This window comes from Leptopilina boulardi, unplaced genomic scaffold (assembly GCF_019393585.1).
Source record: "Leptopilina boulardi isolate dan_hultmark-lab unplaced genomic scaffold, ZJU_Lbou_2.1 LbouV2_48, whole genome shotgun sequence".
Classification (NCBI taxonomy): Eukaryota; Metazoa; Arthropoda; class Insecta; order Hymenoptera; family Figitidae; genus Leptopilina; species Leptopilina boulardi.
In genome coordinates, this window is record NW_026137992.1 from 1146197 (window position 1) to 1170370 (window position 24174).

Below are 24174 nucleotides of genomic sequence, written 5' to 3' on the forward strand. Positions count from 1 at the left end.
TTTTTTAGAATCAAAATAAATTAGTTAAAGATAATTTTTAACTTTTTTCAAATTATTTACCACTACATATATGTAAATTCTAGGAAATTCCAATAACTGATTTTTTCCCAAGTTACAAAAATAAAAATCATATAATTTTTATCGAAATGGGACTTTCAATTGGAATTTCCAATTGGAATTTTATGCAAAAAATTTTTTCAAATTAATAATTAAATTAATTACTTTAAAAATTTGAGAAGAAATTTTATTTGTCGATAAAAAAATATTTAATATATTAAAATATTCAAGTGTGAATTTCAAAGGGGGGTTTGTTAATTTATTATTTGACAGCTTTTGCGCGTTGAATGTTTCAAAGGGCGCTGCATCTGATGAACTCCAAACTCGAGTTCAGTAGGCAATGCGCGGTCGTCGTAAGAGCATATCTTCCGGATTCGTGTTGAATGACATGTACTGCTGAGTGCAAGGTGAGTGCACACTTCCTTGTTTATGTTCGTACAAGCACATACAGTCTACGTCTGAAAATTCACTAGCTAATGCTCTCTTATTTTGAATTTTTAATTAATCCTTTTACATAAAGCAATTTTTTCACAATTTTTTTTAAATTTCAATTAAATATTTTTTCTTTATTCCACTGAGAAGATAATTTAATAATTTACAGTAAAATAAATTTTGATTGACTAAAGATTATTTTTCCAGGAAAAAAAAAAAAAAAGATTCAAAATTTACAAAATTGAACCGCCGGCGATCAAAAAGGCTTACGCGTAACCGTTGGCCCCTGCGTTCAACGAGTTTTCAGCTATTCCAAGGGCCAATGAAAACCTTAGCCCTTTTGGTCGCGTTTCAAATTGTTTCTTCAATGAAAAATTTATTTTGAAATTTTTTTTAATTAACCAAATTATTTTTTTGCTAAAACATAATTTAATTAATTTGGTTCCTTGTTAAAAATGTATGTCCATATCCATCCTAAAATTTTCTTTAACACCTAAAGGGCGGCAAAATTGAAGCGAACTGGTAAATTTTATTTTTTGTATCTTTTTATATAAAGAAATATGCAAATTTTAATTTATTTGAATTGTGATGCAAGATAAAAGGTAATTATACCTAATGTAAAAATATTATTGTTCGAGTTTATAATGAAGAAAAATTGTTCAGCATGAAAATAATATTTTAGTTTCTTCTTGATGCTTTTTAAGTTTCCTTCACTTTTCATTTTTCATTTTACGTTTCAATATTTCCTTGACTTCTAGACAAATTCACGTTCTTCTGTGTGTATACAAATCTGAAGAATTTTTCCAATGTGTGAATAGCTATCTCTATATTTTTGTGATATTTGCGAGCTTTAAATTATTCTAATAAGCTTTATTTTAATGTTGACAATAATGAAATGCAATTTCCCTCATAGATATATTAAACTTATAAATAAAAATATACAAAACATAAGTATATAAATAATATTATTATAAATATTTTATAGAATAAAAAAAATTATATAATAAATCACAATAATTAATAAATATAATATATATGTTCTGTCTGTAAAGAATAAATTGAGATTTTATATTTACCCTTTGTTATAAATTGAAAAAAAAATTACACGCAACTAAATATTAAGACAATTAAGAATACATTTTTCTTTTGCTCCTATTTGAACATATATAATTTATTCATGAAATTACTAATTCGCGTGTCACTTTATTTTCACCTGCATGTAATAATTCTGAGTAGCAATATTCGAGATATAATTTATTACTGAAAGACTATAAAGGAATGATTATAATTTTTCATTCGAAAAAAAAAAAATTGCAAACCAGATGAACTTTCAAATGTTCATTTTATTAACAGTAAAGACCAAAAGAGAAATATCTCAAGATTAATTTAGATTCTTTATTTGATTATAATTTCTATAAAACTTATTTTATTAATTTATAATTGAGTGTACATTTTAAAATTATTTTTACTGCAAAATTTATTTACGTGTAAATATTTAATGAAATAATGAATTTCTTTTTTTTTTGTTTTATTTTTTTGATGCTTTCATGTGCGAAACCTCATGCGACATTTTTTAAAATGTAAAATACAGTTCCGTTTGTGCCTCTCATTCTCTTTGATTGCCAGGGTGAGTAAAAAGTTTTTTTTTTTTTTTTGTCGTTCTTGCAATTTGCATAGCGAAAACTCCTACATCGAACAAGAAAACTTTGCCGTTGAAACGCCTGCTTTTTCCGGATCAAAAATAACAATTTTTTGAGCGAATATATTTTATCCGAATACTTCAATGGTAAACAAAAATGTTTTTTTTTTTTTATTTTTTTTTTTTATTGTATTCTTCTATTTTTCTCTTGGCAGTTCGTTATTGAGCGCGCTGATGCGCACACGCTGTTCTTTTCACTGTCAGTGAAACATTGAAAAGATATATAGCACAACTGGAGGGAGATTTTTCAAAAGAAGAAATAAAATTGTCAATCGTGTATTACAAACAATTTTTATACTATAGAAAAAAATTGCAAATTAAAAATTTATTTTATCTATTAATAATTTATTATTATTTTATTTTTTATTTTAACATTCCTATTTCTTAGTAAATATAATTATTTTTACTATCTATTGTAAATTTTTTAAATCAAATATGTTTTTTTTTTTTGTAAAAATTACTGATACCAAAGTACATACAATAATTTTCAAGAAAATGAAGAAAAGTAAAGTGTATAGTTAAGTGGGGTAGTGGCCTCACTTAACTGCAACTCGATTTTGCTCTCATAGTCTAATAGCGGAAAATAGGTTTATATTATGTATGCAACGAAATCGAAAAAATAAGCATGTGATTTGTGCGAAACACGCATATATATTCAACTTTTGTGATTCATTTAAATTTAAATAGATGTGAAATTTCCTTGACATATTATTTTTTAATTGAATTAATTAACACTTTAAAAAAAAAAAAATTTCATTAAAAATATATTTATTGAATTGAAAATAAAATTTCAATCAAATAAGTAATAAAAAATTTAAAAAGCAATTTCACGTTTATTTACTTTGCTCGTCTAAGTTTGTGCGATTGGAAAAAATTGTGGTTGTAGTTTAAGCGAATAACTTTTTCCATTACATACATTTTACTGCACGCGGGCGGGAAAAAAGAATGTTACGAGAAAATAATTAGCCATAAAGGTATTGTAAGATAGAATTAGACATTTTTTTTTTTTTACACTATATATATAATTTTCTTTAGACTTTTGTTTTTCAAGACAACTAATTAAAAAGAGAATAAAAATACAAGGCTTATTAAATAATTCAACTATTTTTCATTTATTTTTACATTTGAAAAATATATTTCATTGATTTGCAATAATTTGTATAAATATGTTTAGAACAGTTTGCTATATTTTTATGTCTACATGTTTTTTTTTTTTAAAAAAAAGACATTTGAGTCAATTTTGATAGTTCTGTACAAAAATATAATTCACATGAAAGCATAATTTATTAAATTACAGTAGACATATTATATTTAATTTCATTATCTATTTTCTTATTTACATTACCTACCGCTAACTTATAAATTAATTTTAATCAATACGAAGAAGAAAAAACAATTTTCATATTTCAAAGTTCCACTTTTCATAAATTAAAATAAACTTGAGCAAAAACAAATTATAAAGTTTTAAACGAAAAAATTACTTTTTCAATCAAAAAATAAATTGTTTTACAACTGTTATACAGTATAGAGAAAAAATTTTGAAATAAATTATTGAAACAATATTCGGTCAATATTCGGTCATAATTCGGCCTGTTCATTCTAATGTAGAAAAAATATATGTATTATCTATAAAAAAAAAACGATCAATATTATTTTTTAGAACGTCCTTTACAAATAAGAATATGAATATAATTAAACTTAATATTTATAGTCACCTCATAATATTTAAATCACATTTTTTTACCTAATGAATCAAATGCTCTTTTAATTCGTTTTAATACACCGTCATTAAAAGACGATAACTCCATTCATAATCATCATAGAAAGTATTTTTAAACAATTTTTGAAAAGATTAATAAAATGATCCTTTAGCTCTATTAATAAATAGAAATAAAGAATCATTTAATAAAAATTATTTATACTGTTTTTTCTTTTTGTGCACTAAAAAAAATTTGGAATCACATTAATTTTACGCATCAACAGGTTTTGTCACGTTCTTCTCATCTTTATCAACATCATTCACTTTCTGCATGGCAATTTCATAAGCGGCCTTTCTCTTTCTACCCGAGCAACTTGCAAAACATGTATCCCCAAGTCCAAAATTTTCACCATCCTCCAATGATTCTGGCATAGGTTGATTAACCGTCTCAGGTAAATAGAGTGCCAAAAATCCCGAGACAATTGCTATAAATCCAAAAACAATTGGTGGTACTTTTGGATTAAAGGAATCCAATAACATAATCATTGGTGTTAGAGCACCACTTAAACGTGCGCACATTGATCCAATTCCAAGTGCCGTATTCCTTACTACCGTCGGGAACAATTCAGCCGTGTAATTGTAAATTATAGCAAACGATCCTGCGATGCACGATTTACCCAACAGGCTGATAAATGTGATTGCTCCCTTTTCATCCTCAGGCACCTGTGTTGCACTGATGCAGCATATTCCACCAACAAGCATAAACGTACTCAACAAACTTCTTCGTCCAGTACGATCCATAAGACATGTTGTAAAAGCATAACTTGGAATTTCAACAAGTCCACTAAAGAATAACATCAAATAAGGATTGCCATCTAAATTCTTCGCATTTAACGAGAGACCATAATAGGCTATTGAATTCGCGAACCAATTTAAACAAACGTTTAATGTCTTTTTTCGAAGATTCGGTGTTTTAAACAAATCCAATCCTCCATAAGAGCGTTCCTCTTGTGTCGATCGTTGAGCTTTATTCTTCGTAACAAGAGACGCAATATCCCTTTGATCAGTGCATCCATTCATCTTCAATCCTTTCTGAACTATCGCTACTGCTTCACGAACTCGTCCCTGTGCCCATAACCATCTTGGAGATTCGTCCATTAACCACCAATGTCCCACCAATAATACACTATGTAGGCCATAGATTATTTGCAACCACATTCTATCCTTAATAACAGCGCCCCAAGCAGCCACCAACATAAAACCACTCGCAAAACATACCTGAAACATTATTCCACAAATGGTTCTTTTCGATGGACCAACTAATTCCATTGTTAGGACAAAACCAGTAATATAAGCTCCAGCTGATCCAAAAACACCATACAGAAATCTAACAACAAGGAACGTATAATATTCCGGCACTAGAGCAACCAAAACACCCAAAATCAATTGTGCCACTGATGAAACATAGAAAATTATTTTCCTTCCATATTTATCAGCCATGCTACCTAAAATAACAGCACCGGCAAATACACCAAACATATAGGTTGATTGTGCAATTGCTCCCATCCATTTTCGTGAGCAAACAAAATTCCACTCCATACCGCGTGAAGATTTATAATACGTTGTATTATAAGTCCAAGCTTCACATGTTTTTGTATTATTATTTTCATCAAAATAAATACAACTATTGTCATCTACTGCTCTTGGACCATGATGAAAATGAGACTCATTCCATGAATTGTCATCAAGCTTAAATGTTGAATCAATTGGTCGAAAATCAGTTACATTTAAGTCAAATGTAGGTAATAAACACTTGTGATCGGGTACTGCTGCAACGGTTGTCAATGTCATCATATGAAGTCCTGCTGTTAATCCAGCTATTATATGTAATGCAAATTGCCAGGCTTGATATTTTCCAAATTCCCCAAGATGCGACATCATCTCCTCCAAATCGGTATCCACACTCGCCATTTTGGAATGATTATCCTGTCAACACTGACGTTACAAAAAAGAATCCTATTAGAATTTTTTATTATAGGATCGAAATTTCGAAAAAGGGTAATTTAATCAATGATTGATGGTCCATGATGAAATTGTAAAAATCTATAAACGGTTTTCAACTTTTATAGTATGTTCTATTGTAAGTAGGTACAACAAAAATTCAATTTAGGTCTACTATGATCTAAATGTAGGTCAAATGTTCAAAGTAGATCAAATAGGTACAGTTGAGGTATAATGCAGGTTGAATTTAGGTTTACAGTAGATTCATAATTGGATCATTGTAGGTCCAATGTGGGCTAAATGTAGGTCAAAAGTTCAAAGTAGGTCAAATGTAGGTACAATTTAGGTCTAACTCAGGTTGAATTAAAGTTCAAAGGAGGTTCATAGTTAGTTCATTGTAGGTTCAATATAGGTTCAAAGTAGAGTTAAAGTAGGTTCAATATAGGTTCAAGGTAAAGTTAAAGTAAGTTCAATGTAAGTGAAAAGAAAATTAAATATAGGTTCAAGGTGAAGTCAAAGTAGGTTCAATGCAGGTTTAAAGAAAGTTTAATATAGGTCCAATGTAGGTTAAATGTGAATCAAATGTAGGTTCAATGTAGATCCATTGTGCGTTCAAAATAGGTCAAATGTAAGTACAATTTAGCTCTAATACTGGTTGAATTTAGCTTCAAATGTTCAAAGTAGATCAAATAGGTACAGTTCAGGTATAATGCAGGTTAAATTTAGGTTTACAGTAGATTCATAGTTGGATCATTGTAGATCCAATGTGGGCTAAATGTAGGTCAAAAGTTCAAAGTAGGTCAAATGTAGGTACAATTTAGGTCTAACTCAGGTTGAATTAAACTTCAAAGGAGGTTCATAGTTAATTCATTGTAGGTTCAATATAGGTTCAAGGTACAGTTAAAGTAGGTTCAATATAGGTTCAAGGTAGAGTTAAAGTAGGTTCAATGTAAGTTAAAAGAAAATTAAATATAGGTTCAAGGTAAAGTCAAAGTAGGTTCAATGCAGGTTTAAAGAAAGTTTAATATAGGTCCAATGTAGGTTAAATGTGAATCAAATGTAGGTTCAATGTAGATCCATTGTGCGTTCAAAATAGGTCAAATGTAAGTACAATTTAGCTCTAATACTGGTTGAATTTAGCTTCAAATGTTCAAAGTAGATCAAATAGGTACAGTTCAGGTATAATGCAGGTTAAATTTAGGTTTACAGTAGATTCATAGTTGGATCATTGTAGATCCAATGTGGGCTAAATGTAGGTCAAAAGTTCAAAGTAGGTCAAATGTAGGTACAATTTAGGTCTAACTCAGGTTGAATTAAACTTCAAAGGAGGTTCATAGTTAATTCATTGTAGGTTCAATATAGGTTCAAGGTACAGTTAAAGTAGGTTCAATATAGGTTCAAGGTAGAGTTAAAGTAGGTTCAATGTAAGTTAAAAGAAAATTAAATATAGGTTCAAGGTAAAGTCAAAGTAGGTTCAATGCAGGTTTAAAGAAAGTTTAATATAGGTCCAATGTAGGTTAAATGTGAATCAAATTTAGGTTCAATGTAGATCCATTGTGCGTTCATAATAGGTCAAATGTAGGTACGATTTAGGTCTAACTCAGGTTGAATTAAACTTCAAAGGAGGTTCATAGTTAGTTCATTGTAGGTTCAATATAGGTTCAAGGTAAAGTTAAAGTAGGTTCAATATAGGTTCAAGGTAGAGTTAAAGTAGGTTCAATGTAAGTTAAAAGAAAATTAAATATAGGTTCAAGGTAAAGTCAAAGTAGGTTCAATGCAGGTTTAAAGAAAGTTTAATATAGGTCCAATGTAGGTTAAATGTGAATCAAATTTAGGTTCAATGTAGATCCATTGTGCGTTCATAATAGGTCAAATGTAGGTACGATTGAGGTCTAACTCAGGTTGAATTAAACTTCAAAGGAGGTTCATAGTTAGTTCATTGTAGGTTCAATATAGGTTCAAGGTAGAGTTAAAGTAGGTTCAATTTAAGTTAAAAGAAAATTAAATATAGGTTCAAGGTAAAGTCAAAGTAGGTTCAATGCAGATTTAAAGAAAGTTTAATATAGGTCCAATGTAGGTTAAATGTGAGTCAAATGTAGGTTCAATGTAGATCCATTGTGCGTTCATTAGAGGTCAAATCTATGTACAATTAAGGTCTAATACTGGTTGAATTTAGCTTTAAAGTAGGTTCATAGTTGGTTCATTGAAGGCTCAATATAAGTTGAAGGTAGAAGTAAAGCAGGTTCAAAGAAAAATATGGGTTCAAGGTAAAGTTAAAGTAGGTAATGTAGATTCAGATCCGTTTAAAGTAGGTCAAATATGTGGATACAATTTAAGTCTGATACAGGTTGAATTTAAGTTCATAGTAGGTTCATAGTTGGTTAATTGAAGGTTCAATATAGTTTCAACTTAGAATGAAAGTAGGTTCAATGAAAGTTCAAATAAAAATATAGGTTCAAGGTAGAATCAAAGGTTCAATGTAGGTTCAAAGAAAGTTTAATATGGGTTCAATGCAGGTTAAATGTGAGCCAAATGTAGGTTCAATATAGATCTATTGTACGTTCAAAGTAGGTCAAATGTACGTACAAATTAGATCCAAGTTTAACAAGGTCAAATTTAGGTTAAATATAGGTTAAATTTTGGTTAAATGTAGGTTAAATACAGGTTTTATGAAGGTTCACAGTACTTTTAATGTAGGTTCAATATAATTTCAAAATTGTGTGTGAAGAATGATTTGTATTAAATTATTACTATTATATTAATAGTAATTAATATTATTATATATTATTGTTACCTTTTTTTCAAAAACTTTTTTTAATTTAAAGGTATATAACAGATAATAATGACACTTAATCATACTTAATTCCTCACATAATAATTATATATTATAATCTTTTAACCGCTAACTTCAGTTTAAAAAAAAATAAAAACCTGTCATAAAAGGTTGGTTATCTTCAAATACATGTTACTTTTAAACTAAATGTTTTGTAGTTAATAGTTTGAAAGACACTTTAAATTAAAGTATAATATATAAAAATAAATTTGTTCAATATAAAAAAGTTCAAAAGTTCAATTTTCATCAATATTGACGTTAACCAGATTCCAAAGTTTCAAATAATAAAACGTGCATTTTTCATAGCAGAATCTTTTTTCATTGTACTAAATTTATAGACTTTAAAAGGTTACATCTAAATTACCATTAGCATTGAACGCTTTTTATGTTTCAATTTAATGTTATTGCTAGTATAAACATTGAATAACCGTGAAACTACTATGACATTAAAATGCATTATATACCTTTAAATTAAGAGAAAATAAATCCAGTACCGAAAACTTTTTCATCAAACTATTTTACTTGACACTATTCTGTTTTTTTTTTTCTGTAACTTACACTTGATTGAGTAGGTAGGTGCACTTTTTGTTTTTCGGAGGAATAATTTTCTTCTAGATTCCAATTGTGTCTGATATATGAATATCAGTCTCACGTCACGAGAAACATTATTATGGAAAGCGAGTTGAATATATACGAACGATAGTAACCTTCCTCTTTGAAGGATTGATCACAGGAGAATGGAGAATGGATTCGATTATTTTAAGATGATAAATACTTTCGATGCGCTCGTTGCTTTCAAATATTTCTTTCCACAAAAAAAGGTGCGTCATTCGGTCCAGAGTGTTTTTAGTTGATAAAGATCATATATTCTAAAATGTTTCATTTCATTTTGTATCCATCCCGATAATGAACGGCTGAAATGGATAAAATAAAATTAGGATTTGAAAGCAATGTTAGAAAAATGTTAACTTTATGGGTATTAAAAAAAAAGTGGACGTGTGAGTTTAATGTAATCGCCTTTCTCTTCAATGATAAAAAGGAGATATTGAAGTTTTACAACTTAGAATTACAGTATAAAATATAAATTGGATTTTCATGGTAGATTTAGATTTTTTTTTATTGTTTGCTATTCATTTACTAATAGTTTAATTTATTTTATGTGTTTTATGAGTCGCTAATCGAAAACCCAACATCAGAATTTCATAATTCAAAATGTCGGATCCAATATGGCTGACGATATATTACAAATTAGTTTGGAATTTCTTGAAATGTGGAAACATCCCTTGTAATTATAAATAGTTTTTTTTTTTTATTTATTTACATATTTTAATGTGTTTATTTCTTTTGTACATTTTTTTCGAAGTGAAAAAAATGTTAGTTTTATAATTTTTATATAAAATTGATTGGAAACCTGTTTTAAAATTTAATTAGCAAGTCATATGTGTTCCACTGACCGCGAAAAGAAAATATTAAAAAAAAAATATATATATATAAGTCGAACAAGTGTAACAATAATTGTTAACCGATTAACCTACACTGCTTCTTTCAATTGAAACAATGTGTTCAAGAACATTTAAATGTTACGCATTTTAAAAAGACTTTGTCCTTTTAAAACTAAGCTCACTATCGTCATAAATCATCAAGGAATATAGTTGAGTTAAAGAAATATTGATGTCATTAGAAATATAAACACACTTTTAGAATTTTTTTTTTTTTTTTTTGTTTTTGTTTTTGTAAAAGGCAATATATAAAGGCAATTATGTGTGCTTACTCAAATAACTGATAATTTTTTTTTATGTTTAGAATTTGTTTAGAATTATTTTTTTTTAGAATTTTTTCTAGCCTAATATTTTTACAAAAATCATAATTATTGAAAATAATAAAAATTGTTGTTTGTATTTAAACAATATGTATTTTTAATCAATCGCCTTTTGATGATAAATCAAATAACTTTGATAAATAAAATTCTCGACATGAGACCTATACTTGATATTATTTAGGTTACTTGTGAGAACATTTTATTATATTTCCACATTCCCTAACTATACTTATTAAATACACGCAAAGTGAAAATAATTTTAAGCCATTGACACATTTATGAATGAATTCATAACATAAAGTTGAAAAGCAAGTTTCTTCATTTATTTTATTTTATCAAGGAAATATATCATAGACAATCATAGAATTATTCGCCTTCATCACAGATTTCTTCATTCTATAGAACTAAGAAATATATTTGTTGAGATATAGAAAACTTAGTTAAAAAAAAAAAATTTACTGCTTTTTATATTAATATTTTGTTAATTAATTAATTAATTAATTTTAATAATTTTCTCATTATATTTGATATTTTATTACTAAATTTATTATTTTATATTTATTTTTTATCATACATTTTATTTTTAGATTATTTATTTACTCAATATTTATTTTGTTGGTGTATGAAAATTTATACAAATTTATTTCATGAAAAGGTGGTAATATAACAATAACTTTTACATAACTTTTGTTTGGTGAAATTTATTTTTGGTTTACAACGCGACCCATATTCTTGGCATTAGAATATATCTTGCCAGGGAAGAAATCTATGTAAACCAAATAAAAAAATTTCAAAATAGATAAACATTCTTTCGTTATTGTGGAAAAAAGATAACTCAATAATAAAAGATACTTTTTTTTTTCTCTGAGAAATAATTCTCTCGTGTAAGAATGTATAAATTTTTAAAAGTGCGCTATCAGTTTAATTTTAATACATTATCATTTCTTTTTATTTAGCTGCGTAGCTTAAAGTTAAAAATGTTAATATTTATGCAAAAGATTGTTCCACGCATAAAACTCACTTTTCTATAGTATTTTTTTTTTTTTTTTTTACGGAAGGTAACAAGTCAATATTCAAAATATATTGAAAAAAAATTATTTTACATTTTTATTTAATTAAAAATTTAAAAAAAAACTTATTTATTATAATTATAATAAATCAGTAAAAGAAAATTTTTGTTAAAATTAATTATGTACCAGTTTAATTTTTATAAATACGATTTTTTTTTATTTGTTACCTAATTTTACCATGACTTTACTGAAAAAATAATCAATTAAAATTTTTCTCACCTCTTTTTGTATAATTTTAAAAAAAATTTCATTTGCATAAATTTTAATCTAATAAATAATTTGAGGACTTACTTTTATCAATTCTTCGACACTGATTCAAAACGAGAAGTCAAATTATAATAGATACATTTTAATGTAATAAAAAAAAAAAAGAATTTTTCTAAAAATTTTGAAAGATTTTCACGGGATGTGAAAAATTTTTTAGAAATATGAATATCTGTAAACTTTCTTAACGCGATTTAACAATAAACGTCCGATGCCAATGAACTCGGATACGCAAGTGGAAATGAAACGATCTAAGCGTTTTCCATTGGTCCCAAATATAACGCAACTATATATTAGCGGAGTTGTACTCAAGTAGTGGAAATAGATATATACAGAATGTATTTTATATATGCGCACACTTTTCAAGAATTATCCATTATTTATCGACTGTGGATAAAAAAAAATACTCAATATATATACATACATTTACAGAAAATAACTTCAATGATTTTTCAAATCTGATCTCGAATGCAAATTGTTGGTGCTACAAATTGCTTAATTGTTTTTTTTTTTTTTTTTGAATCTACATATTTCTGTTATTTAAAATAGAAAAATAAATTTTTTTCAATTCAAAAATTTTCGATTTTTTTTCGTCCGCCATATTGGATCCGCCATTTTGAAGTTTTTTAAATCTTGTATATAATTTGTATAATCAATTGTTTAATCTTGGAAAATCAATTTTTTGTCAAAAAATATAGTAATTGATCAATTATATTGTTTATATTTTACAATCGCTGATTTTCTTTAAAATTGTTAGTAATTGTTTCTTAAAACAAACTATGATAACAATTTTTTTTTGTTTTCTATAGCAGGCTGAAATTTTTGTACATTATTTGTCGTTATCAGTCCCTCTATTAGAGTAATTGACATTTGACCTACTATTTTGCTTATTTATTCACGTTTCACATAAATATATCTAATATAATAATTTATAAAATTTGAAAAAAAATTAAGAAAATAAAATAATTTACGTCAAATTTAAAAAAAAAATATATATTTTCTTTCTCTAAAAATTTAATGTTTAATTTTAATTATTCTAATTTTCAAAATATATAATAAATTCCGTATTTGAAAGATAAACTTAATACTCAGTATTTTACTCCAGAAATTGAGGAGAAAAAAATTAAAAAAAAAAAAAACTAGAATATTAAAAGTCTTGTGATATTATAATTATAATGTCATAAATGATGCAAGAATCTTTTAATTACACAATTTCCTTAATAACTGATTCAGCATTTTTGTTTCTGTACATTATATAGGTAATTCTTTCACCTTTATCTTGTTTATCAATTTTCGTACAATATATTTTATATTAAATTAATATTGCCCTAATTTTTACTTTGATTAATCACAAAATTAAATTATTTATTATTATTATTATTATTTATTTTTATTTATTTATTTTATGTTTGTAGTTTTTAATTTAATTTAAATTTTAAATGTTATTTAATAACTTAAAGCAGTTTCATTAAAATCACTAAAATGAGATTAAAATTACTTACCACCTATTGAGAGAGTGCGGAGGAAACAATAATGCAAGAATCTGTAATTTTTAAATTAATTTTACAAAATTTAAATATTCTTTTTTTTCAAAAAAAGTATTAAATATAGAAAAGATGATAAAAATATATTTTGTTGAAGTTTTTTTTTTTTTTTGTTATTGATATCAACTTTTTATTTTGCATAATTTGTTTTTAAAAATAATCACGAGTTAATCTCATTTTTATAATTTACTCACTGAACACACAGTATTTAATTAATGTTAACTCAAGTGATCTTTACACATGATAGAAAGTTTTAAATTTTATCATATAAGAAACTGCACAAATAATATTCAATACTAAAAGAAATTGGGGTGGAAATCAAGAACAAAATAAAGTAAGAAAAAAATATATATATATTGTATATAGTAAATATATATAGAGAGTAAATTACCTACCATTTTAACGATAAAAAAAAATAGGGAACACTTTCTATAAGCAAATTAGAGCGATTGTTGTCTTTGAATGATTAATAACTATACACGCACACTAAGAATTAATAAAGTTTGCTAATGAATTTGTAAATGCTTGTCGTTACAGTGCAAAGAATGATTGAAGAAATATTGTTTTTTTTTTACGAGATCGGTTGTATACGCTAATTCCACGTGAATGATCCAATAAGTTTAAATGGATTTTATAGCTCGTCATTCCTCGTGGCGAAAAACGAGACTTCCCACTGATTTTCTAGTCAGCTGATTACTACCGTATACTTGAAAACACTGTGACTTTAATTTTATACAGTTAATTAGTGAAATTAATTAAAAAATAAAAAAAAAACATTGTTAATTAATTTGAATGGAAAAGAAAAAAAAAGCAGAAATTTATTACTGTAAGCATACAAAATTAAAAAATATAAAATTATTATTTATTTGATTCAAATAAAAATTATACAGAAATAATTATATAATAATAAAATGCTTGGTCTGTCCTTCTGTCCTAACTTCAAGTTGGTCTTTACTGATTTCACATGTTTTTCGAATTGTAATGTTATGACGTATCAAATTTGTGTCACATTTTGAAAATTCTTTTTCTTATTTTAGTTGTATAATTGTGTTTTTAAATTTTGGAATTGGTTTACTTTAAATTTTTTTTTTTATAATAAACAATGTCAGATACAATTTCGCGCGCTTGGTTTAATTTTTCTAGTATTTTATAATAGTCAAGATTATTTGGAAAAATTAAATTTTTTTAATATTTTTGCTTTCTTTATTATACTTATAGTTTTGAAAGTATTTCCCCTTTAATATTTTTTTGTAATCAATTTTTTTTCACTATATATATATATATATGGAAAAGTAATTTTCTGAAAAGAAGTTTAATCTATAAAAGTTAACTTCCTTATAAACTGTATATTATAAATTCACTTGTAGCGTTAGCCTGTTTATCAGCAATATATTTTAACAAACTTATATATATATGTTGATTAAAATCATAGTTTCATAAATAGGGGTTATTACACAATTTTTTTCACTATTACTTGCTCGCATAATCTATATATTTTCAAATTTTTATTATATATCTCAACATTGTAATTAGATTAAAATGAAAAAAAAAATTGCACGTTTAATATAAAATTTTGAAATAGTGAATTTACACGAAAACAATTTAATTTCGTCCTTTCCTTTCACGATTAAGCAATTTTTATTTTTTAGAAATATAAAAACTGAATTGAAGAAACATCCAAGAAGACTTAATTTGAAAACACTAAACATCAAATTTCTTTTCGCTCTTGACAATTGCAATATACGGGCAACTTGAAAATCTGTCGAATGTTGGTTATTCGATCGTGTACAGGATGTACGCACTTCTTGAAGGGCTTTAGTTTCGTCTTTAAAGTATCTTGTTCCTTTTCCGGAACAGGACACCTTCATTCTTTATTATGCGCGCGATTGCCATATAGGACCTGAAGGTCGAGTCTCATCATAAAAATTTAGAGGCTTCTTCCGACGGAAAATAAAACATTTCCTCTCATTATATTCTTGAAAATTCTACATATTTACATATATACAATTCACTATTTTATTAATTTTTTTTTTACTTTTTTCATTGTTTAAAATATATAATACAATTTAAATTATACAATTATTTTGATAGAATTTTAGAATTTAATGTACGAAAAAAAAAAATACTTTTATCATTTTACTGTGATATATTATTTTTTTTAACGCTCAAAAGCTATAACTCCAGAAAACTGGGTAGATTGATTTGTTCCCTGACTCTAAAACTAACGCTTATATTTTTATTGTGCGAAACTTATTTTAAAAATAAAAAATTTATTGTACTATAAAGTTTTTTTTACGAGAATAGTTATACATTCTAGAGGGTAAATGAAATCCGGTAGTTTCCAAAAAATTCAAAAAAAAAAAAAAACTGTATTTATTTTAAATAAAAAAAGGGGTAAAAAATTTAAAGGAAATAATTGAAATTAAATATAATTACTTTTAATCACAAAAAAAAATTTAATAAATTTTATTATTTTTGCGTTATATACCTATGTACAATTCAATACATAATGCACTTTATCGATTAGTATCGCCTTCCTAAATTTCTATTATATCATGAAATTTACATCCTCCACTATACACTCATATCATATTAGAATTAATTAATGGACTAAGTAATTAGGCTGCAAATTACTTTAATTATAAAATTATGTTTTGTGCCGTTGGCACTTTCTGAAACTAAAGTAGTATCAATTTCATAAATGTGTTTAATAATTTAATTTAATTTATTTAATTTAACAAAAAAAATTTAATCAAAAAGTAAATTTAGAATATTTAGCGCTATATACATAAAAGTTTTCAGCAACATCTTTGAAGGAAAAGGAAACATTTTTTGTAATGATGAAAACAAGAAAAGTTAATTAAAGAACAATATTTGTTTTCAATTTATACAAAGAAGCATTTAAAACAAATCATTAAACATGAAATTCGATGACAGAATGATTCATTTTCAAATGTGCGTACTATTGGCAAGCTCATATATAATTGAGTCAAATGTGCGCGTGTCCCTAATTGATTGAAATCATTCTTATAGCACTAGTGACTGTCAGTGATATGATTCCCTCTACAAAATAGACGAGTGTGTGACTTTAATATGGTAATGACCCGAGCCTTTGTACATATAATGTCACTTTTACAGCCTTGGCTCTCCTTTCTTGTTTTTCTCCTACATAAATTCACTCGAGGAAATTAAATATATTTTCAAAATCATATATAGATAATCATATATATTTTTTTATATTAATTCTATAAAATCTTAATTACATTTTCATTGATTCAGAAATAAATGTAAAAAAAATAAAATATTGATAAAATTACATATAAGAACATTTAGGAATTTTATGAGCTTGTTTTTCTATGGATAAATATATATATGTAGAATTTATTTCTATAAGTGCAATAAAAATTCAAATTTGAATCTGTCCTCATTGCCGTCAAGTCACGTTATCGAGAGACTTAGTTTGATTAATTGGTGAGATTAAGAGTCCCTTATAGCGTAATTGCTAAAGAAATACTGTGTTTATGGCTTAGATCACATAATCTTTTTAGTCTTTGACCTTAAAATTAATATACTTTTTGGATGAATTAACTGGTATTAGAAAGATGAAAAACATACTTTAAATATATACCTTTGTACAGGAAATTGTAGTTTCATGGCAAAAGACATTCTTAAACAGGCAAAAAGGAGGTAACAATGCCAAATCATCGAGATATCGCCGCAGTAGATAATTTCTATATAGTTAACTAGAAACTATGTAGAAACTATGTAGAAACTATGTAGAAACTATGTAGAAACTATGTAGAAACTATGTAGAAACTTTGTAGAAACTATGTAAAAACTATGTAGAAACTATGTAGAAACTATGTAGAAACTATGTAGAAACTATATAGAACTATGCAGAAACTAGATAGTATAACTGTGAGGATTTTTCTACACAATCTAGACAGTTTCTATATAGTCAACTATTCAGAAACTAGACAGTAATTAACTTTTATTCATTCAGAAATTAGATAGATTCTACACTGAAAAATTATTCTAAACCTATTCTACAAATAATCTAAATGCACTAAATAGTTTCTGCAAAATTTAAATATCTACAAAGTAAATAGTATAACTATCTACACCTAGATGCAGAAAAGAATTCCTATTTAGTTAACTATCTAAAAACTGGATAGTAATTATAGTTAAAAACTATTTAGAACTTAATAGAACTATATATAACTATGTGGAAACTAGATAGCATAACTGTCCTAACCGTTCTAAATAATGTAGAGGCAGTAAATAGTTTCTATGTAGTTAACTAGATATAACTATATAGAACTGTATAGAACTGTATAGAACTATATAGAACTATGTGGAAACTAGATAGCAGAACTGTCCTAACCATTCTAAATAATGTAGAGGCAGTAAATAGTTTATATATAGTTAACTAGATAGAACTATATAGAACTGTATAGAACTGTATAGAACTGTATAGAACTGTATAGAACTGTATAGAACTGTATAGAACTGTATAGAACTGTATAGAACTGTATAGAACTGTATAGAACTGTATAGAACTGTATAGAACTATATAGAACTATGCAGAAACTAGATAGCAGAACTGTTTAAACCTCTTTATAAATAATCTAAAAACTTGTTGATCGTAGAATTTTCAATAAATTCAAATGAATATAAAAGAATTATACAGAAATGGAATTATTTTCTCATAATTATTGAATTATTTCTTGTGCTGAACATGTATACACAATTTCCCGTACATAAATTGACGAGAACTGGTATTTGAATTAAACTGCAAATATATCCAATTTCTTCTTCAGGACACAGGCAAAATTGTATAATTAAAAGTTGTCTGTCGATAATTACATGTTCTCCAATGATCATGAACATAAAAATCGTTGAATTATACAAATTCGTATGTGAAATGTCAGCAATGGTGTCAGTGTGTCATTGAATGGAAATTGCAAATTTTAGATGTGCTAGCATTACTAGATGTGCGTTAATGTAAAACTTTCACTTATCAGAATATAAAAAATTACAATTTAATATAAAGTATACGTAATTACAATAAATTGAATACATGGAAAAAAAAACCTTTAACTGGAACAGCGATAAGTTTCACTGGAAAACATAAATATATTTCACTAAAACAACGAAAGTTTCCTCTATTCTAAAGAAACATATCGCTGTTCCAAATAAAGATTTTTTTCCTTGTATTATACAATCTATTAAATTCGATGATAATTTTTAAATTTTTATAATAAATTCACATGGGAAATGTTTACTGTATATTTTAATACTAATTACTAATTAATTACTAATTTCGGATCTTTTAAATAAATTTTAAAAATATTTATATTTAGAAATTTTTTACTACCAACGTCTATGGCAAAATTATATTACACCTAAAACGTATATAATATGCGTGACACTAATGTAACTTCAACCCGGATAAAAGTATAATTTTATTCACGTCCCTTTAAAAGTATATCGACTTTATAATCAATAAATGCTGAAATCTCCTTTGATTTGTAAAGCATATCATGATCAGATCAGGTAGAAACAAAAAAAAAAAAAAAAGGAAAAAGAAGAGGGTACGGCATATGAGGCATGGCAAAATCAGAAGGAGCGATGCTGTAAGGTATAAGGTGCCCCACATCACAGTTGTGCGGTGACCGTCTAAGGGAGTGGAACGGTTTTCCGGTTCAACGTATTCCACTTAATATTTCCACTTTATTCAATAAATTAATTCATTTTTAAATTTGTTTTTTTAAAAAGAAAAGTGTGAAACAAACTTTCTAAAATTAATTTTTTAGTTTTATTTTTTACTGTCATAAATAAATTGTAAACTTCTAATTATTTGAATAATTGTATACCGGAAATAAGAGTTTCGCGCCACATTAAGTTCAGTGTAAACATTTGTAACATCTTCATTACTACTCTTACTGTTTGCCATTTAATGGCATATTATTACTCGAAGGTAGACTTATTAAAATAATTCTAATTGATTTATCAAATAGATTAATAATTTTATTAACTACATTAATTAATAAATTATAATGATTACCAATTAACATTTTAATATAAGAAAAATTCCAATATTCACTTTTTATGTAGTATATGATTTTTCGCATAGTAAAGTGAAAGCATGCTTGTAATTCAACAATAATTTATTAAAGCAATAGTGCGTAAAATTAAAATAAAACCAATGCAGTTAGAGATTATATAATTTAAACTTTAATGAAATATTTCGTATGACCTATTGATTTCAGGCAATCAATGTTTCTTGAAAATATTTTTAACCTTTGGTTAAAGCGCACTCATATCGCACACGTTTCGGACACCGTAATACGTGACATCTCATCTCGTTTTATTTATAATTTTGTTAAAATAATATTTTATCTTTTAAAGTATTAATAAACAAATACAAAAAATAATTAATAAAGATATTAATATCATATGCTAAGAAAATTAATATTTTATTTATTAATAACATTATACCAAAAAAAAAAGAAAAGGTATATTAATTATTAAAAATTTTTAAAAATATCAAAAAAAAATAATATTGATGTTATAAATATTCAAAATATTATTTGAATGTCTTTTTCGAGAAAAATTTATAAAATTTAAATAACAACTGTGTTTATTTTTTCCAAAGCTGCAAACTAAATATTTATCAAGATTTAAAATTTTTAATGTAATTTTAAATATGAAATAAAAAAAATTTGATATTAATTGAAAATTTTTAAATATTATAAATATTTCAAATTCTTCGAAATATATACCGGATTCTCATTGATTACGTACACGGGAAACGTTCATATAATCACAGATAATAAACAGTCATTGATTCTATTATACATTTACATGATTTGAATAAAACAAATTCTAATTTCATATTTATATTGAATTCGAAATAAATGAGCTTCAATTAATAAAGATTGCTGTAATATAAATTTGTTTTAAAAAATATGAAATTATTTTGAAAATATTTCTCTCATTGTTTTATTTTTTTATGCTTCGTTTTCATATTTTGAAATTCTATATTATATTTATTCAATTTATTTTATATTTATTATATTCTCAGCAATTTTTTTTAAATAAAAAAACATGAAGATAACGATCACTCCGAGTCAAGGCAAACAAAAGAAAACAAAACTTTTTAATTTAATTTTTTTTTTTTAAATATTTTAATATTCAACAAAAATATATTAAATATAATTTATTAAATAAATTACTATAAAAAAAACGATGCTATAAAAAATATGATTATGGATAATTATTTTTAATTAATTGTAAAATTATTTAAAATTCTTTTGTTGATTAACAATTAAATTTTTAAGTGAAATCTATTGTAGTACAGGTAGTATTAATTCTTCATTTGTGTCTCGTGACATTGTGATTCCTTGACATGCTGCGCGTGCAAAACGTGAAATTATTTGTAATGATCACTACCTTCACCTGATTTACAACAATAAGAAAAAAAGGTGGAACTAAACATCCACAATATCAAATTTCTATTTCATGTCTTAAAATTTTATACGACCTTTTTATTCCCTATATAATTTGTAATATATTTTTTTATTTAAATTAATAAATTAGGTAATTTTTCAATTTTCTTTAATTAAAAAAAAAAAAAAAAAATAGTTTTACATTCCAAGAAATGACAAAAGAAAATTTTACTTCTAAATAATGTAAATTTTTATGGGGAAATTAATTTTTAATTTATTAATTAATGTTGAAAATAATAAATGTAATTTTTTTCAGGTCTATCCATGATATGACCCAGTCTCGAGAGATCCTCGCTATGATGGACACACATACGACGTTTGGTCGAAAAAGGGGTTGTACAGTTTCAAGATGCGGAGGTTTTTTATTAGGATCGGCTTTCCTCTTGGGCCTTGTTACAACGGGACTTCTAGTCTTCCACTTTGCTCCATGTTTAGAGGGGAAAAAAATAAGATCATATGAAGATTTTTTTGGCAATTCAAATCTTCAAACAATAAAAGCATTAGGAAATAAAAATAAAATTGATGTCAGACTTCCAAGATCTGTTTTACCTGATTTCTATGAGCTGAAATTAACACCCTTCATTTGGGAGGGTAACTTCACTTTCAACGGCGAGGTGATTCTTTCCTTCTAATTAAAAATTTAGGTGAATTTCTCCGCGATTAGTCTATTTTGAATAAATTTCAAGTCACATTAGTTTAATTTTCTCTATTTTTTAAATTAATTCTTTTTTTTTATAATAAAATAAAAATATTATAACAAATCATTCGTAGGATAATTAATAATTAAAAATTAAATATTTAAAATCAAAATTTCGAAATTTTAGTAAAAATTGCTTATTAGAAAATAAATTTTTATTTTTTTTTTTTAAAAAAGTTATATTTTATTAAATATTTGTTGATATTTCAGGTGAAAATATTAGTTAACGTCACGGAGAAGACGAAAAATATAACACTCCATGCAGTTGATTTGAAAATCGATGAAAAAGTCACAAGTGTCAATGAATATAGTCAGAATAATAAATCGAAATTTTTAAAAGTTGAAAATCAACAAAATGACACTGCCCGACAATTTTTTATAATAAAAACAACAGAATATTTAAAACCTGGAAAACAATATACAGTGTACCTGAAATTTAAAGGCAATCTCAATGATTATCTTCAAGGATTCTATAGAAGTTCTTATAAAGTAGATAATCAAACAAGGTTTGATTTTAATTTTTAATCAATACAAATTTTTTATACTATAATTAAATAATTATTATTTTATATCAATTTCTTATTAACTTTTAAATATTATTTAAATTAATAATTAATTTAATTACACTAAAAAAAAAACCTTTACCAAGATCAACAATATTTTTCACTAAAATAGAGAAAGTTTTCCCTATTCTAGAGAAATATATACATATATATAGTTGTTTCAGATATACTTATCGCTGTTCGAGGTGAAGATTTTTTTTGCGTAGGATAAATATTTTTAATTGTATATATATATATATATATATATATATATATATCGTTTAAGGGACAATAATACTTATTTATTACAATAATCTCTTAAAATTTTTATATCGAAATTTATCAATAATAAAGTGAAATTATTTAGAAGAATTAATTATAAATAATTATTCCTGAGAAAGTTGTTAAACTTGAAAGTCAAGTTTCCATAGAGGGAAATATAGCAAGTTTAACAAGTAACCCAGCTCTTTATATACACATATATATATATGTTGTTACAAAGCAAACTGGGTTCATCTAACTGAACGTTTGATGATTCTGCATTATAGATGGATAGCGACGACGCAGTTTCAACCAACCGACGCTCGTCGCGCTTTTCCCTGCTTTGATGAACCAGCACTCAAAGCCAAATTTCAAATTAGTATTGCAAGACCAAAGAATATGACTTCCGTTTCAAACATGCCTCTAAAAGGGGAACCAGTTCCAGTGTAAGTTTACTAGAAAAATACAAATCCTTAAAAAAAACCGAAAAATTATTTATCAATTGAGTAATGTCTAATTTTCAAAATTCAAAATGGCGGATCCAATATGGCGGAAAATTTTTTGTTTCAAAATAATAGAAAAAAATAGTAGTTTTATATAAAATTAGTTTAATTTTCATCTTTCACTGAAAAAACTGGTGTCTTATTTCACAGTAAAAAATAAATCTTATTTTAAAATGAGTCTTAAAACTTTAGCAGTATTAGCAATAATGTATTTAAATTCAAATTACATACGTAAATCAATTGCTTAGATTCAGTAAGGGCTGTCTTAAAAATGTTGCCTCTTAAAATAAGACATCTTTTCTGTCTTAAAATAAAAACTTTCTTTTTACTGTGTTTAAGACACTTTGTTCTGATTTACAAGACATTTTATGGTGTCAGATTTTGACCAATGACGGAACGTTTTAGACATTTTTTGAATAAAGTTAAGACAATTTTAAGACATTTACTGAATGTCTTAAAATAAGACATTTTGCTATGATACACTGAGAAAAATTTGCTTATTGAATTAACAGCATTTCTGTCAAATGTATAAAAATTATTAATTCAAAAGCATATATGCTATAAAATTTTTTTAAATATTTTATAGATTTTTATAGATTTAATAGCATATTTTTCTCAGTGTATTAATAGAAAATTTTAATGAAATATTTTCAGTTCTGGCCTGCCTACTTATGAATGGGACCACTATGAACCTTCAGTACCAATGTCAACATATTTGGTAGCATTTATTGTCTCTGATTTTAAGGTTCTAAAATCAGAAGAGGACAAATTTGGTGTATGGGCACGAAGTGAGGCTATTAATCAGTCACATTATAGTTTAAAAATAGGACCAAAGATTTTAAGGCACTATGAGGATTATTTTCAAATTAAATTTCCATTACCAAAAATGGATATGGTTGCGTTACCTGATTTTTCAGCTGGTGCAATGGAAAATTGGGGTCTTATTACTTATAGGTAGTTTTATATTTTATATTTAAATTCTATAATTTTTTGAAATGATTTTTCGATACGCGTAAAAAAATAAAAATTATTATTTAATTTAGAGAAACAGCAATGCTTTTTCAAGAGGGCGTATCCACTAGCAACAATCAGCAAAGGGTTGCTGCTGTGGTTGCTCACGAGTTAGCTCATCAATGGTTTGGTAATTTGGTTACTCCAAGTTGGTGGTCGGATCTCTGGCTTAATGAAGGTTTCGCCAGTTACGTGGAATATATTGGAATGAATGCCGTAAGAATTAATTTT

General features: G+C 25.8%; 2 protein-coding genes across 5 annotated transcripts in view; one reads left to right on the plus strand and one right to left on the minus strand.

The window, feature by feature from the left end:
• The first annotated feature begins 370 nt into the window (after positions 1-370).
• The window catches only part of LOC127289645 (aminopeptidase N), a 28833-nt gene continuing 5029 nt past the window's right edge, over positions 371-24174 (plus strand). The window contains exons 1-6 of one of the 2 annotated variants that reach the window (XM_051317720.1): positions 371-464; positions 21186-21543; positions 21837-22132; positions 22717-22875; positions 23587-23886; positions 23976-24159. In XM_051317720.1, coding sequence (XP_051173677.1) covers positions 21199-21543; positions 21837-22132; positions 22717-22875; positions 23587-23886; positions 23976-24159 — 1284 coding nt within the window. In that variant the 5' untranslated portion in view covers positions 371-464; positions 21186-21198. Of the gene's footprint in view, positions 465-19074; positions 19399-21185; positions 21544-21836; positions 22133-22716; positions 22876-23586; positions 23887-23975; positions 24160-24174 lie in introns of those variants that run through there. The other variant, XM_051317721.1, reaches the window with a different exon arrangement.
• Positions 1865-13977, minus strand: LOC127289646 (organic cation transporter protein). 3 transcript variants are annotated; one of them, XM_051317723.1, is made up of 4 exons: positions 13814-13977; positions 13377-13417; positions 9280-9635; positions 1865-5882 (listed from the first exon to the last, which is right to left on the minus strand). In XM_051317723.1, the coding sequence occupies exon 4, from the start codon at positions 5856-5858 to the stop codon at positions 4158-4160; it is 1701 nt and encodes a 566-aa protein (XP_051173680.1). In that variant the 5' UTR covers positions 5859-5882; positions 9280-9635; positions 13377-13417; positions 13814-13977; the 3' UTR covers positions 1865-4157. The 3 variants fall into 3 exon arrangements, with proteins under 3 accessions (XP_051173680.1, XP_051173679.1, XP_051173681.1); XM_051317722.1 differs by lacking the exons at positions 13377-13417; positions 13814-13977 and adding an exon at positions 11902-12155; XM_051317724.1 differs by lacking the exons at positions 9280-9635; positions 13377-13417; positions 13814-13977 and adding an exon at positions 8683-8788.